Raw genomic sequence first — 13,875 nt, 5'->3', positions numbered from 1 at the left:
ACACACGCACACACACACACGCACACACTCATGCGCACACAAACACACACATACACACACACACAAACACACACAGAACTCTGTGTATGAAACATAGTTGCGTATGGATGTTTTTTTTATTATTATTTTATTATTATTGTAGTTGTAGATTATTGGACAACTGAAAGTAGTGTGCTAGAGTAGTGAGTTTTGTACAACCCTGATCAAGCCACTGTGCTTGATATCCATTTTCAGAGCCGGGGCTGTAGACCCACAAACCCTGGTGTTTTTTGTGCATATATAAAATGGATGGCTAAGAAGCAATTCACTGAATTTACGGAGACATAAAAGATTAGACAAATGGACAGCACCTTTAACAAAGGACCCAGGAGAGGCATCAACTGGCTCATAGACTGAGGAGTCCCTCTCCTTGAGCTGAGCAAATTTTATTAGACTGCTTTTTTAAATAGCAAGCAAGATCAGGGCTCCGAACCGGTTCAAGGAACGAAAACGAAAACCGAAAACGAACGGAATTTTACGGAATTTTACGAGGAGCGGAATCGGAAACGAAAACAAAATGCTCTTCAACTGTTCCGGAACAGAAACGTTATTCTGAAATCCACAAAACCGGTTAATAACGTTTTTTTTTCGTTCTCTATATATTTTATAAAATTTCAAAAGCAAAAGCATATCCTATGTCAGGGAGACTATTTCCGGTTGTGCGAAAAACAAGCCCGCATCTACACTGTTAATGTGAGATAACAAGCCGCTATGTAGCCAACTACTGTAGGCGAACAGCCTAATAATTTGGTTTCTGCAGTTTGAAAAAAAAAAAAAAAACGAATAAATGGACCTTTGGTCCAAATGTGTATATTTTGTCTTACTGTTGTAATGTAACCTATCCGTCTGCCACTTCGGATCTTAGGCCAGCTCGTAGCGTAGGCTACTGAAACTGATTTGGAAATTGTTTGTAGCCTATGCGTAATAGCCTATTTTGCCTGTCCACGCTTTGTCGTTTTAAAGTCGGGATTTGAAATGTTTGCGCAATTATAGCCTATTCTATGTAGAAGAGTTAAACAGGAAATTTGAGATAGGCCTTGTCAGCAACAGACAGGTTCGTTTATAAACAGGGTTGGAATTATAGCGCAAGCCTTTGAAGATCTCCATATGGATAAAACTTAGGCTACAACCAGGTAAGGAGTTTAGCACGTATCCAGAAATATTTTTGATAAGAAATTATTTATAGGCATAGGTTAGGCCTATAGTAAGTCTGTAGGCTATGGGATGGATAGCCCATCTGAATGTTTTTGGATGCCGCCTGTGATTTATTATTTTTGGGCATAGCTACGATATAGGCTAAATCAAGAGGAAATAATGAGTATGTCTATTCTAAGGTAAAGTCCACAAAAATAGACTTGATAGGCCCACCAAACACTGCCGGAACTTTAAGAACGAACGATATTTTGCGTTCCGAACCGGTTCAGGACCGATATGTTGGTGGCGGAACGCATGCAAGAACGAAAACGTTAAACATAGGCCTACCTGAACCGTTCGGAACGGAACGTTTGAAAAATAATTTCGTTTTCAAGCCCTGAGCAAGATACCTTAATCAACCCAATATGGTACTAATAGTAGATCCCTTACTCAACCAAATATAATATGCAGGGGGATAACCCAATGTAGCACTAGTAGTAGAGCAGAGATAGCCTACTAGCATGATATTTGCGAGCAGCTAAAACTTCCTCACCTATTTCCATGGGTAACCACTAAGTGGCGCTACATGCAAGGTCTGAGAGAAAAGAAGAAAGTGTGCTAGATTCTACCCACACAAAGGCATGTGACTGATATGTTGTAAGAATTCCCAAGAACTCTTATTACGTTAAAATTAAAATAGAATATTACATTTGAACATTTAATATCTTTTTGGGCAACTATGGCACAAATGGGGCATAACTGTCTTTTAGGTCTTGATATAAACATTCAAATAATAAACTATTAAACCATTGTTAATGACGCCAACGTTTGTACATTTAACAGTCAATAAATTATAATGAAAATGATATCACTTGCGTTCTAGCCTGTCAGTGCTCATGGAACAAGACCGTAAATTATACAATCCGTTCTTAATGATAAAAACATAAAATCATATTCAGAGACAGAGAACTGTGAAGTTCATATTTGTAAATCATGCATCACCACTGCAAGAAACAGCCCGTTGAAGATTAGTTATTTTTATTTCTTTATGTTTATGGCATCAGCGCTGCACCAGTCCTAGGCTTTAGGGTGTGGAAGGGAAGGCAGAGGCGATGTACTTCTTGCCGTTTCCATAGGAGGAGTTGTCCCAGGTGTACGTCTGAATCATCAGAGACTTACCTCCCAGGCTCAGCTTACACCTGAGAATACACACATACAGTATACATTACACACATACAGTCACACACACACACACACACAGACAGATCTGCACAAACACACACCACAAAACTTAAACATGCACACAACACACACAAACTCACACACACATCCACACACACACATACACACACACATACACACACACACACAGAAGTCACTCACTGTTTGCCAGGCCGGGCTATGTAGCAGAGACTGTAGAGGGCCAGATCGAACTCAGGGCTGCAGCCAATGATGGCGGAGCCCACCTGCTTGTAGTAGCCATCCCATTTAAACTGCATCCCCAGCACATCGGGGTAGGTCTCCCACTGCAGAGACAGGGAGAGCAAACGTTATGCTGCGTTCAAGACTATTCCAATTTATTTGACACACATCCCCTTTACAGTAATAGCATGTTCTATAGAAACATGTGGTGGTGTTGTGGGGTTCTACTCACTGGGCCGTTGAAGCTGTGGCTGTAGTAGTTCAGCAGACCCTGCTTCTCCAGCAGGTAGAACTGCAGCCAGTTGTGGAAGCCAGACACCTTACTCTTCTTAATCTCCCCTGGTCACCCATGCAGGTACATGCAAAGAGGGTGTGTGTGTGTGTGTGTGTGTGTGTGTGCACGTGCATGCGTGCGTGTTTGTGTGTGCATGCGTGTGTGTGTGTGTGTGTGTGCGTGTGTGTGTGTGTACAAAGAAAAAGAGAAAAATGAGTGTCACATTGTAATCCATAAATGCTGTGCAAATCTAATGCAAAGCTACTGAAAACATACAGATGCTCTGTCACTGACCTGCAAAGATGTGCTCGAAGCCACTGGAGTCCATCTTGCCAGCGTAGCGGGTGTAGAGTCCAAACCACATCATTTTCAGGTCATACTTAAACTCCTCCTCAGACTTGTACAGGCCTGTCACAAACAGCAGTCAGAGTCAGAGCCATTAAACTGCAAAAACTGCTTATCTAATAAAATCTAACTAAAGTGTTATTAATCTTATAAGATCAACAAATCTAGTTAATATTGTTCTCAGTATAAAGAGACTTGCCTAGCTCTTTCTCGTAAAATCATGTGACTTAATTTAAGAAAAGTTTGACTCCTTTTAAGACTTCTCATCCTGAAAACAAGCAAATTTGTCTGCCAGTGCGTTAAGTAAATTTGTCTTGATAAAACTCCTTAAAATAAGTCAAAGTCTTCCTAAATTAAGTCAAAATGATCTTTCGAGAGAGTGCTAGGTAAGTCTCTTCATACTAAAAACAATCCCAAATAGATTGTTTGACCTTAATATTAGATTAATAACACTTGGTTAGATTATATTTTTTGCAGTGTAGACACCAAACGGCAGTCTCTCTCTGAGACAAGGCCTTTCCATTGATACAGATTGCTGAGGACGTGCAGTGCGGCACCTTTGGTGTAGAGGAAGGCGTAGAGCTCCTGGCCCACTTCAGTGTTGCTGATGCTCTCGGTGAGGAAGTGCTCCTGCTCCGCCACCTGCTCGGGGCTGAAGTTCTCCGTCACGCCTGTCTGCCGAGAGTAGTTGTCCAGCAGAGCCAGGAAGGCAGCATAGGTGGGCTTGGAGAACAGAGAGGCCTCGTCCACAAACTGGAACAGCCTGGAGGTTTCCGAGGAGAGGAGACAGATGGAGATGGTTCGAGAACGTTTAAAAGGCAGAAAGGAAAAATAACTGAAAAGATGTCATACTTGAATCCAGACATTAAAATACTCCATGTTCTCTCAAGTAAACCTGTGAGACGGTATTTGGGTAGTGTTGATGTTGGTGATCATGGTCTTGAACTAGGACTTGGTGGACTTGGGTGATTGCTATGGTGATGATGGTGCTAATGATGACAGTGCTGGAAATACTACCGCTAATGTTATTTGGCTGGTATGGTGATGGTGTTGGTGATGATAATGATGTTGATGGATATGGGGATCGGTGTCGGTGAGAGTGTTGGTGCTTGTGATGATGTAGGCGATGGTGTTGGTGACAGTGTGGGTGCAGGTAGTAGTAGTAGTTGATTTGGTACTTGTTAGGGGAGAGGTCCTGCTGGGCGCTGGTCTGGGAGTTGGACACAAGGGCCTGAGTGTTCAGGATCACCTCAGACATGGAGGCTTTGTTGGAGTCCAGAGCGTAGAGGACCTCTGAGAGAGCAGTGATCTCACTGTCCAAAATTTGACCACCAGAGCCAGAACCTCCTGAACCTAGAATCACACACACATACACACACACACACACACACACACACACACTGCCAAAACCGATGGTAGACACAATTTTTTTATTTACTTTAAAGTATATGTGAAGTACAATGTAGATAATAATTTTGTTGGTAACAATGTTTCTCTGGAACATTCATATTGGCTGATCTCTTTATGCATGTGTGGTTAATGGTGCATGAGTTGGAAAATAAACCCCTTAATTAATGAATGAACTAATTCTGCTGTGAAGTGCAGTAACCTCTCCCAGCCGTATCCCCATCTTACCTCCACACAAGTCATTGTAATCAGTGCAGCAGTTGTTATAGCTGCTGCATTTAGAGTTGCAGTGGCATTCGTTCTGGGAATTATACTGCTCACCACAACGACCTTTGCAAGACAAGGTTCCTGTAGAAGAATTTACACATATGGAGAGTACTGTTAACTCACACGGGGGGGGGGGGGGGGGGGGGTTATACCGGATCTGTGTTTGCATATGTAATACGTTTCATACACGTGTTTAAACAATGCATTTCGGTCGTTGCTTTTACCTAACCATTACCTTACGCATGCCAGTTATGTATCCACCAGCTGCCTGCCTGCAGCCTACTTCCAAAACTCCAAAGCGGCTTGCTGTCTGATTTGACTTGCTTACGACGAGACTCAGGCTGCGCAGTCGGCACCCGCTTCCTTATTTGGGTTTTGGGTTGCCTGGTTTTAGCCTATGACAAAACGGTCTTAGCCTATGACAAAATTGAAACTAAGTGATCGTGTATGTGTAGGGTGTATTTCATGCACAATCTGGCAACCTGGGAGATGTCAGACTAATAGAAAAAATGAACGGATCAATGATTTTAAAATGAAGTTTGATGGCCATGCAAATTACGGGAGTTTTCCGGGAGAAATAACAAAACGGGAGGGTAGAATAGGGCTGGGAGGAGCAATGCCCCTCCAAATATTTCTTCTGCCCCACCTAATTGGTCGATTTTAATTGATGAATCTGCCAATCACACTTTTCTAATTCGTCCCGTCTGAATTTCGAGGGTGCTGATTTGCTGGTTGGATAGTATAAATAAGCTACCAGAGCAGCAGCGACACGTTCCCCTACCATTCCACACTGAATGCATCACTTGCTGTTTCATACTTCAGTAGAGAGGGCTTAGCTATATTTCCATAAAGGTTATAGGCTACTAGATGTAATATAGATTCTTGTTGCTGGTTTAAATAAAGACCTTTTGTATTATTCTCGTTTGAATAAGGTTTGTTTTTAGCTAATGTGCATGTTACCTTTCAAAGATGATCTAGCCAGTTAGTTTGTTAACATTGGTCATTCCTTAACTGTTATAAGCAGGGTGGGAATTTTACGGCGGCCACGTCGTTGCCCCTTGCGTTGGCCGTGATGTCCCTTTGAAAATCGGAGGTTCACAGGCCACTGTGGCCTTGGTGCCCATTTCTTTCTATATTCTGCTTTGCATCTGACTAGCGATTTTTATTTAGCCTATGGCCTGATTAAGCTTAGCATTCACAACGCAAATTAATTTGTCTTTTACGCAGTGGAGAATGTGACATCTCACGGCAAGAAAGAAAGTGCGTCCACATTCACCCATTCTTTGCTGAAATAGCCTATACTCCGATAGCCTACTCCTCACAAAGATATTACATGTACATCACACGAAAGAGCTTTTTTCTCAGCTTTTAAACGACGTTGGCCGCAAGTTGTGGTAAACGGTTCGCGAGAAAAGTAACTTTCATTTATCATGTTACATTCTGCGCCCATCTCCCTACCCATTCATCTCAGTGGAATACTTCTCGAACACATGACAAACCATATATTAGAAGAAACAGCAGACCTTACCGAATAAAAAGGTGTAAAGCATTCCCCTGTACAGTTAGCCATTCCAGAGTAATCCGGTTTTACATTTGCAGCAATGTCTAAATGCATGTCTCCAACTTTGGGCTTCAGGTTTCACAGTGTGTTTAACCCTTAGAACCCTAAGCTGTTTTTAGGGAATTTTCACTACCTTTATTCATAAGGATTTATTCTGGTCATTGTAAGTGCCACACACACATATATATTGTTTTTTTCCAGCAGAGTCTGGGCTATACAGATCTGCCATCATTTCATGTATTAGTACTAGCATTGATTTTATTTTTATTTTTAAAGAATTAAAACATAAAAAGCATATTATAAAAAATCTTATATTTCGACATGTATCTCACCACAGCAAGCTCATAGCTCTACATGCATTTCATGTGTGTGTAGGGCAGACTGTCCTGAAACAGGCAATATAATTGCCATGTTGGAGGGATACTCTGGGGCTGAGCAATTTACAGAAATATGTGGTGTGTGATTTACAGAAATAAATGCCATTTTTATTTAGTGATTTAAATGACCTTTCTGCGCTCCATATCTGTGACACGAACTGATGTGACTTGATTTGACCCGAGGTTGCGTGTTAGCCAGCGTGTCTATGGTGTATGCACTCATAATGATTCTCAACTTTTTACTGGATTGCCATGAACAAAGTAAAGGCAAAAAAGCTGTTTCTTTGTTGAACAAATTGGAATGCAATGTGAGCCTTGAATTGGATGCCATGCAGAAATTTGCTAGGATCTCAAAACCGGATTATGAACATGCTTTGCCATAGAGAAACACACGATAGCGTTGGATTATGCTTTGCCACAAAAACAGACAAAAACGTGGGGTAAGTCCAGCAATATGAAGTTATTATTTTGCTGTCACTTCGTTTGTTTTATAACCCAGAAGGATGTACTTGGTATCATATGATAGCTCTGAGTCTCCTCTTTCATCATCTGACATGCGTGGCATATCTATCCGATCACGGGTCCGTGAGTAATTCAAACGAGAGTAATGGGTGCGCAGGTGAACGCAGAGAAGTATAGACTGTAAACATGTTGCAATTTGATTGAATTTCATGATTTTTTTTATTTTTATACTTGATCGTACAGACAAGTGTGTAGTCTCTTTGGAAAGCCCCACTTCTGCTCTGTCATGCAATAAAGGTTTCATCTTGCTGCGATGAACAGATCCGGAGCAATAAAAAAAACCCGGAGCAGTTATTAAAATAAATGTTAAATATAGCCTAGATATCTGTAAATATTAAAATCAGGTCTATGATTAACAGTTCTATGTAATATGTCATGTTTGCTATTAGATACGGGTTTTAAGGTGAAAAGTAAGGCATTTGTAGGTGAAACTGAGCGGGGGGGGGTGTATTCATTGTGCCCATCCCAAATCTGAGCAGCCTAGATCCGGGCCTGGGAGGGTGCCGGGAGATGACCTTGAAATATGGGAGAACCCGGGAAAAACGGGCGTATTGACAGGTATGATATACTGTAGCTATCAACAATGAGCACTCACCTTTGCAGATGGCCAGGTAATCATGGCAACAGTCACCGTAGCGCTCACAGGCCGAGTTACACTGACAGGTGAATCCTGCATCCGTTCCATAACCACAGCGACCCTGGCACGAGTCCAGAGAGTCTGCGGAAGACAAACGTGTGACCCAACAGCTCCTTTGGGTCCTAACAAGGCTACCACTACGGACATACAATAGTCATCCGTCATCTTCAAAGCAGCGTCCCATGAGATGACTGATTTCAGAAATTGTGTCATATGGCATGTCATGAAATGTGTCATGGAATCTGTTTTCTATCAAGAGTTGCTAGTTATTTCTTGTACAATCCCATTTATTATTATGATTCATTGAATTCATTAAAGTTATTAAAGTAACTTTGATTAAATGTCGATTATTGAATCAGTGAGTATAAATGCAAGATGAAGTAAATATTTAGGGTTTGCAATAATAGCATGGCAGGAAATATGAATAATGCATTTAAAGATATGTCTGCTATTCTGGTGAAAGGTTGTTGACATTTGAGCTAAAAAGTCAACCAAGTTAGACCCGTTCCTTCCATACTCTTCTAGCAAAGTGTTCACACTGAGCTTCTGTTTTCAACAACACTTCCCTCACTGATAGCATTTCCATCATACATATGTAACTCAGCACCCCACCTATTGCCAAAAGTTAAATTCTGATATGGTTTAAAGATTTCAAGAGTAAATATTGTCCTTAATTATTTAGTCATGACTTGACTGTTTAAATATGACACATATGGATCCTCTCTTTCTACTAAATACAGGTACGTTTTGGGTTAAAAGGACAACAGAGTTATATCTTTTGAAATTTACAGGACATATTTTTGAGAGACATGCAAAAATATAGCATGGTATTATAACACAGAACAATGTATCTCTGTTGTTGTTGACAATAAATCTAAATGTTGCTACTGTTCATATTTTACAATAAGCTAGGCCATTTGAAATTACAATGAGATACAATTTAATAATCATAACAAGTCTTCATTACTGTCGGAAGTCTGAGAATTTATATATAACAAGAAAATAACAAATACATTTCAATACCCACTGCCATAGCTCTGGGATACCAGGACGAACGCAAGCGAGAGAAGCAGAATTATCTTCATGGGGAGTTATTGTTCACGGCAGACCCAAAGATAAGCCTGGGAGATTATGGGGGCCACACAGCTATATAACAACAGTAGCTCCTCCTGCAGGCCCATGCAGCCATTCAGAGGAGCTCTAGGCCTTGTGAGCATGTACTTCAGGTGGTTGTGGTGGGTACTGGTGCAAGCTTATTTCTAGCAACGGTTGGTTAAATAGAACACTTTGAAGTGGAATTTTTTTGGCAATAAAGAAAGAAGTAGAAACAGAATTTTCACTCTCGGCTACCATGGAAGGTTAATGATTGGTGGATGTTTTGAGAACATCAGCACCTGCTGAGATGGGATGGTTGTCATATTATATTACTGACAGGCTTTGGTCAGTTCCATTTGGTCTGTGGTAGAAAGTGTCATTGTTCAAACAGGTGCTAAGCTGAGGAAATGAAGGTAGTGTGATGATGTGTGATGTAGGCTATGCTTTAAACTAAAAGGCCAAGAGTTTGGGTGAATATGTTTTTGTATGTTTTTTCTTCCTCAACTCAGTTGACAACCAGAACACAATAAATTAAAAGAACTGACTATAACTAATGTAATAATTGATCCAGTTATGTCAAACAACACTTTTACTTTCTGTATATATGAACCTACTGTACATTCCCTATGTTCATAGCCATTTGTTTCTCTTGTCTATAAATGATATAGATTTAGATATATGATTGAAAGGAAGCCTTTCTGAGCACCTCTGCTTACTCCCAGGTGTGACCAATTGTCTATAGAAATGAGTTGTGCAGGAATGGGGGCTTTCACACTTCCCATTGTCAGGATCAGCCCTTCTGTCCATATTCATTCAGAGTTATAATAAGAGGTCAGGCCCCACTTAGTTTGTAATATACTTAATAAGGATATTCCCCTGTTTCGATACGGGTGAATCCTTTGGGTGAAACGTGTGTCTCTCCTTTGATGCGCATCACTGAAAGAATAAAGCCCGTTTCCTGATTTGCCATCATCTTTACTGAGTCTCCGGATAACTGTGGTAGGCTAGGACAATTGCTGTCAGATGTCCCTGTTTGGATTGAACTCCTCTAAATGTAATTTTAGATTTTGCCATCCAGGTCTAAAAAAGACCAAATAATAGAATACTATTGACTACGATATGTTTCTTCCAGATTAGTGCAATTTCATCTTCTAAATATGCATTTTCCCCCTTAAGAGTAGGCTATACAATGCTATCAATAAAATCTAAGTGTGTGTTTGTATGATGATAGCATTATATGATATAATCTAGAAGCTATTATCAATAAAAAACTGTTTTAGAATGTGCATATGCCATGTCAGATTTTGAGCATTGTTTATGTACACTGTGTGTGAGTATGTGAGTGTGCGTTCTTGTGTGTTCTTGCACGTGTTTGCTGGTTTGTTTAAATGTGTTGTCCCTGTGAAAGAGAACATCTGTGCAGTTCAGGCACACACACACACACACACACACACACACACACACACACACACAAACGTTTTTTTGCCAAGTGTTGTATTGGTCACATTAGGTCATCTTCTTATGCCTTCTTCTTTCTCTAGTCGTGATCGTGAACTCTAGTCTACGTGTGTCATAAATTTAACTATGTGATTTGGTTTGTTTTACTTTTAAGTCCCCAAAGGCCATCTCCGAGGAAGCATAAAGTCTGTAATAACCCATTATGATGAATGGGAAAATGAGCCAAAACTAAAAATACTACTGTTGGGGCAAAGTCTGACTATATTTCAGAACAACTAATAATCACAAATAGCAAAATCAACATATGTAGGTATTTCTATACAAGTCTTTGTATCTATATTAGCCTACATTTTAGTGGTGCCAAGTAGCCTAAAGGAGAGCCTAACAGCAGCTGACAGGAAGGGTGCACTACAATTTGCTACAATGGCAACTCCAGATCAGCAGAGGGCAGCTTTGTGAGGACGACACCAAAGAAACAAGATTGACCCTCACTGCATCCTGTAGTCAATGTGCATTTCAATGACATTTAGTTAAGATTTTGCGGCTTTCGTAAGAGTACGAACGTCACCAAAATGCTGGTGAAATACTCTGTGATGGGTTTATTTAGTTCTGTCCGCATCGTCGGAACCGAACTAAGCAAGGTAAGCCAAACATAATCCCTGCGTGTTTGTTTATTTGGATTTATTTGGATTTATACAGTCTATGGGAAATACTTCAAGTTCTCACTCAGTTAGCTAGCAAGATGATCGCTCTACAGCGTTGTAACAGATCGTAGACTGACATGCAAATTTAGCAACTCCACTCTGGTTTCAGATTTGATCATTTGTATATCAAAATATGTATGTATGGAGATATCGTTGGAGCTCTGACAGTGGCCTATCGTCTTCTGCAGTTATGTACGCCGCAGCACCTGAGATGTCTCCATACAGGCTGTGCGAGTCTGGCCGCAGATAAAGCTCAGCTCATGAAGCTGAGGAAGAGCACAGGGTACACCTTCATCAACTGCAAAGCCGCGCTGGAAAGATTCAACAACGACATCACACAGGTTAGTTTGGGCACATCCCTTTCAGCCACTTTGACTTTAGTGTGTGAATTGGAGCTTGGACTGTGCGCTTTGTTCCAGAAACAGTAACTTTTTCAATAACTACGCCTCTACTAGGATAGATCTGTGAGGATCATATACTTGATGACCTTCGGGTTTGTCTATGGTTGTTGTATATTCCTGTGTTGTATGATGTGTAATAACGTGTGTTACAGGCAGAGAACTGGCTGAATGAGCAGGCCCAGAAAGAAGGCTGGAGCAAAGCCAATAAACTGGAAGGCCGTCGGGCAAAGGAAGGACTCGTTGGCCTCCTCATGCAGGACAGCAGTGCAGTCATGGTGGAGGTGGGTATCGACCAGACAATCTTATACAAACACACTGCAACGTTTAGTCAGTTGTCTTTATTGGTGTAGGATGATACCTGACAGTTGTAAATACATTTGGTCATTTGTGTGTGTGTGTGTGTGTGTGTGTGTGTGTGTGTGTGTGTGTGTGTGTGTGTTTGTGTGTGTGTGTGTGTGCAGGTGAATTGTGAGACAGATTTTGTGGCAAAAAATGAGAAGTTTCAGCAGCTGGTGAAGGATGTTGCTCTTGCCACCATGGAACACCACCATAGCAAAGCAAAAGGACAGGGAGGCTACATGAAGGTATTACCACTCAAGGCACTTACTGTACACACACCTGAAAACATCACAAAACACTAGAAGGGAGCCAGAAACACTAGCAAAAGCTTTGCAAGAACGCTATTACATTTGTGGTGGTCTGTTTAAAGACCTAATTTAAATAGTCCATATGTAACCATTTAAAATAGTAAATATGTAACACTTGATATTTTTATGTTGTGGTCACTTTAATCTCTGTACTGCTATAACTCGGCCCTTCTCTGTCTCTCCAACACACTGGTACAGAGCACGCTACAGGCAGAGGACCTGGCAAAGCTGAGTGTGTCTGGAGGGTCCTCATTGGCTGACCAGATGGCCTTGTACATTGGTGAGCATCCTGTTGTGATTGATCATAAATACACAAACACCTTTACACCATTGCCATCTATACACACATTACTAGGTACCACTGGCTTCAGTGAAATGCCCCTTACAGTACCATGCAGTTGTTTCCAGGCTTTAATTGAGTCTCTGTACTTGCTTTCCCTTATTGTCCGGCCTTTTCCCTCCCTACTCTCTCTGTCTCTCCTTGTATGCAGGTCGGTTGGGGGAAAACATGTCAGTAAGGCGGGCTGTGTGCTTGAGTGTGCCTTCTGATTGGAGGATTGGCTCGTACGTCCACGGAGGGGCGGCGGCGGCTCTGATGGGCGTGGCCATGGGGAAGTACAGCGCCCTGGTGGTGTTCCAGGACGGGGCCTCCAGCGGCTCCGAGACCCTCGGCAGGAAGTTGGCGCAGCACGTGGTGGGCGAGGCACCCGTGTCGCTAGGTAACATGGACGACCTGCCCACCGGCCAATCGGAGACCAGGCTTCTCCAGCAGGCGCTGCTGTGGGACTCGAGCCTCACTGTGGCCCAGTTTCTACGGCAACAGAACGCCAAGGTGATGGACTTTGCGCGCTTCCAGTGTGGAGAGGGAAGCGAATAAGAAGCCTCAGAAGGGGTCGATGTCTCTGGCTCATCTGTCTCTGATGGGAGGAGGGCCTGTGCTCCTCACACGGCCAGTTGAATAAACGCCTGATTGATGTCTCCCCCCTAAGATGAGCTGAACCTGGGGCTGATCTGGCCTGCGTTGTGTTTCCTTAACCAGCTCAGCTTTTAAATACTAAAAGACTTCAGAGAGAGACTTCTCATCATCAAATGGTTGAGATCTTGAACATTCGCTCTCTCAATTGCTGTGGTCACAGCATGTGTGTATAAAACGCAGCTCAAACCTGTGCTAGAGTCAGTGGTCCTTAGTATATGGCTTTACAGAAACAATCTGTTAACCAAGTGGAAGCCTTATGAGTTCAAACCCAACCCTTTATCATCAGCCAAGGCCTTCTGACTGTTACTGACCACAGACCCACTTATTTGATGTTCAGATAAAATAAATGATTTCAGTCAGTGGTCATGTGTTTTGATTTTCATATTTTCTTGTGGGATTATTGTGTAGTCTTGGTGTATATGAAAAATTTCTCATTTGGCAAAATAAACTCAAAAAAGAATACCAAGGAGTGTGCAAACTTTTTTCACAAAAACTTGACTTTTCTGTTCAGCACCTGGGATGTGCACAAAGTCTCCTTGTAAGTAGTCTTGGTGTATAACCATCAGGTATGTTCCACTGATGTTTACCAGAAAGAAACATAAGCGTATC

At 41.7% G+C, this 13,875-nt stretch overlaps 2 protein-coding genes across 3 annotated transcripts in view; one reads left to right on the top strand and one right to left on the bottom strand.

The window, feature by feature from the left end:
* Positions 1-2,194: 2,194 nt before the first annotated feature.
* On the bottom strand, positions 2,195-9,092 carry endou (endonuclease, polyU-specific). Of its 2 annotated transcripts, XM_042088936.1 has the most exons (9): positions 9,013-9,092; positions 7,944-8,066; positions 4,850-4,969; positions 4,393-4,567; positions 3,772-3,977; positions 3,164-3,277; positions 2,828-2,934; positions 2,557-2,699; positions 2,195-2,372 (listed from the first exon to the last, which is right to left on the bottom strand). In XM_042088936.1, exons 1-9 carry the CDS (start codon positions 9,068-9,070, stop codon positions 2,258-2,260), a joined length of 1,161 nt encoding a protein of 386 aa, XP_041944870.1. In that variant the 5' UTR covers positions 9,071-9,092; the 3' UTR covers positions 2,195-2,257. The 2 variants fall into 2 exon arrangements, with proteins under 2 accessions (XP_041944870.1, XP_041944871.1); XM_042088937.1 differs by lacking the exons at positions 7,944-8,066; positions 9,013-9,092 and adding an exon at positions 6,417-6,446.
* A 1,942-nt stretch (positions 9,093-11,034) lies between these two features.
* The window catches only part of tsfm (Ts translation elongation factor, mitochondrial), a 2,853-nt gene continuing 12 nt past the window's right edge, over positions 11,035-13,875 (top strand). The window contains exons 1-6 of the mRNA XM_042090537.1: positions 11,035-11,179; positions 11,431-11,583; positions 11,796-11,924; positions 12,105-12,227; positions 12,489-12,570; positions 12,782-13,875. The exon at positions 12,782-13,875 is cut by the window's right edge and continues 12 nt beyond it. Of these exons, the coding sequence (XP_041946471.1) occupies positions 11,111-11,179; positions 11,431-11,583; positions 11,796-11,924; positions 12,105-12,227; positions 12,489-12,570; positions 12,782-13,167 (942 nt within the window). The 5' untranslated portion in view covers positions 11,035-11,110 and the 3' untranslated portion in view covers positions 13,168-13,875. The remainder of the gene's footprint in view (positions 11,180-11,430; positions 11,584-11,795; positions 11,925-12,104; positions 12,228-12,488; positions 12,571-12,781) is intronic.

This window comes from Alosa sapidissima, chromosome 4 (genome assembly GCF_018492685.1).
Source record: "Alosa sapidissima isolate fAloSap1 chromosome 4, fAloSap1.pri, whole genome shotgun sequence".
Lineage (NCBI taxonomy): Eukaryota > Metazoa > Chordata > Actinopteri > Clupeiformes > Clupeidae > Alosa > Alosa sapidissima.
Note: the sequence above shows the minus strand (reverse complement) of the source record. Positions and strands in the feature narration are given on the sequence as shown.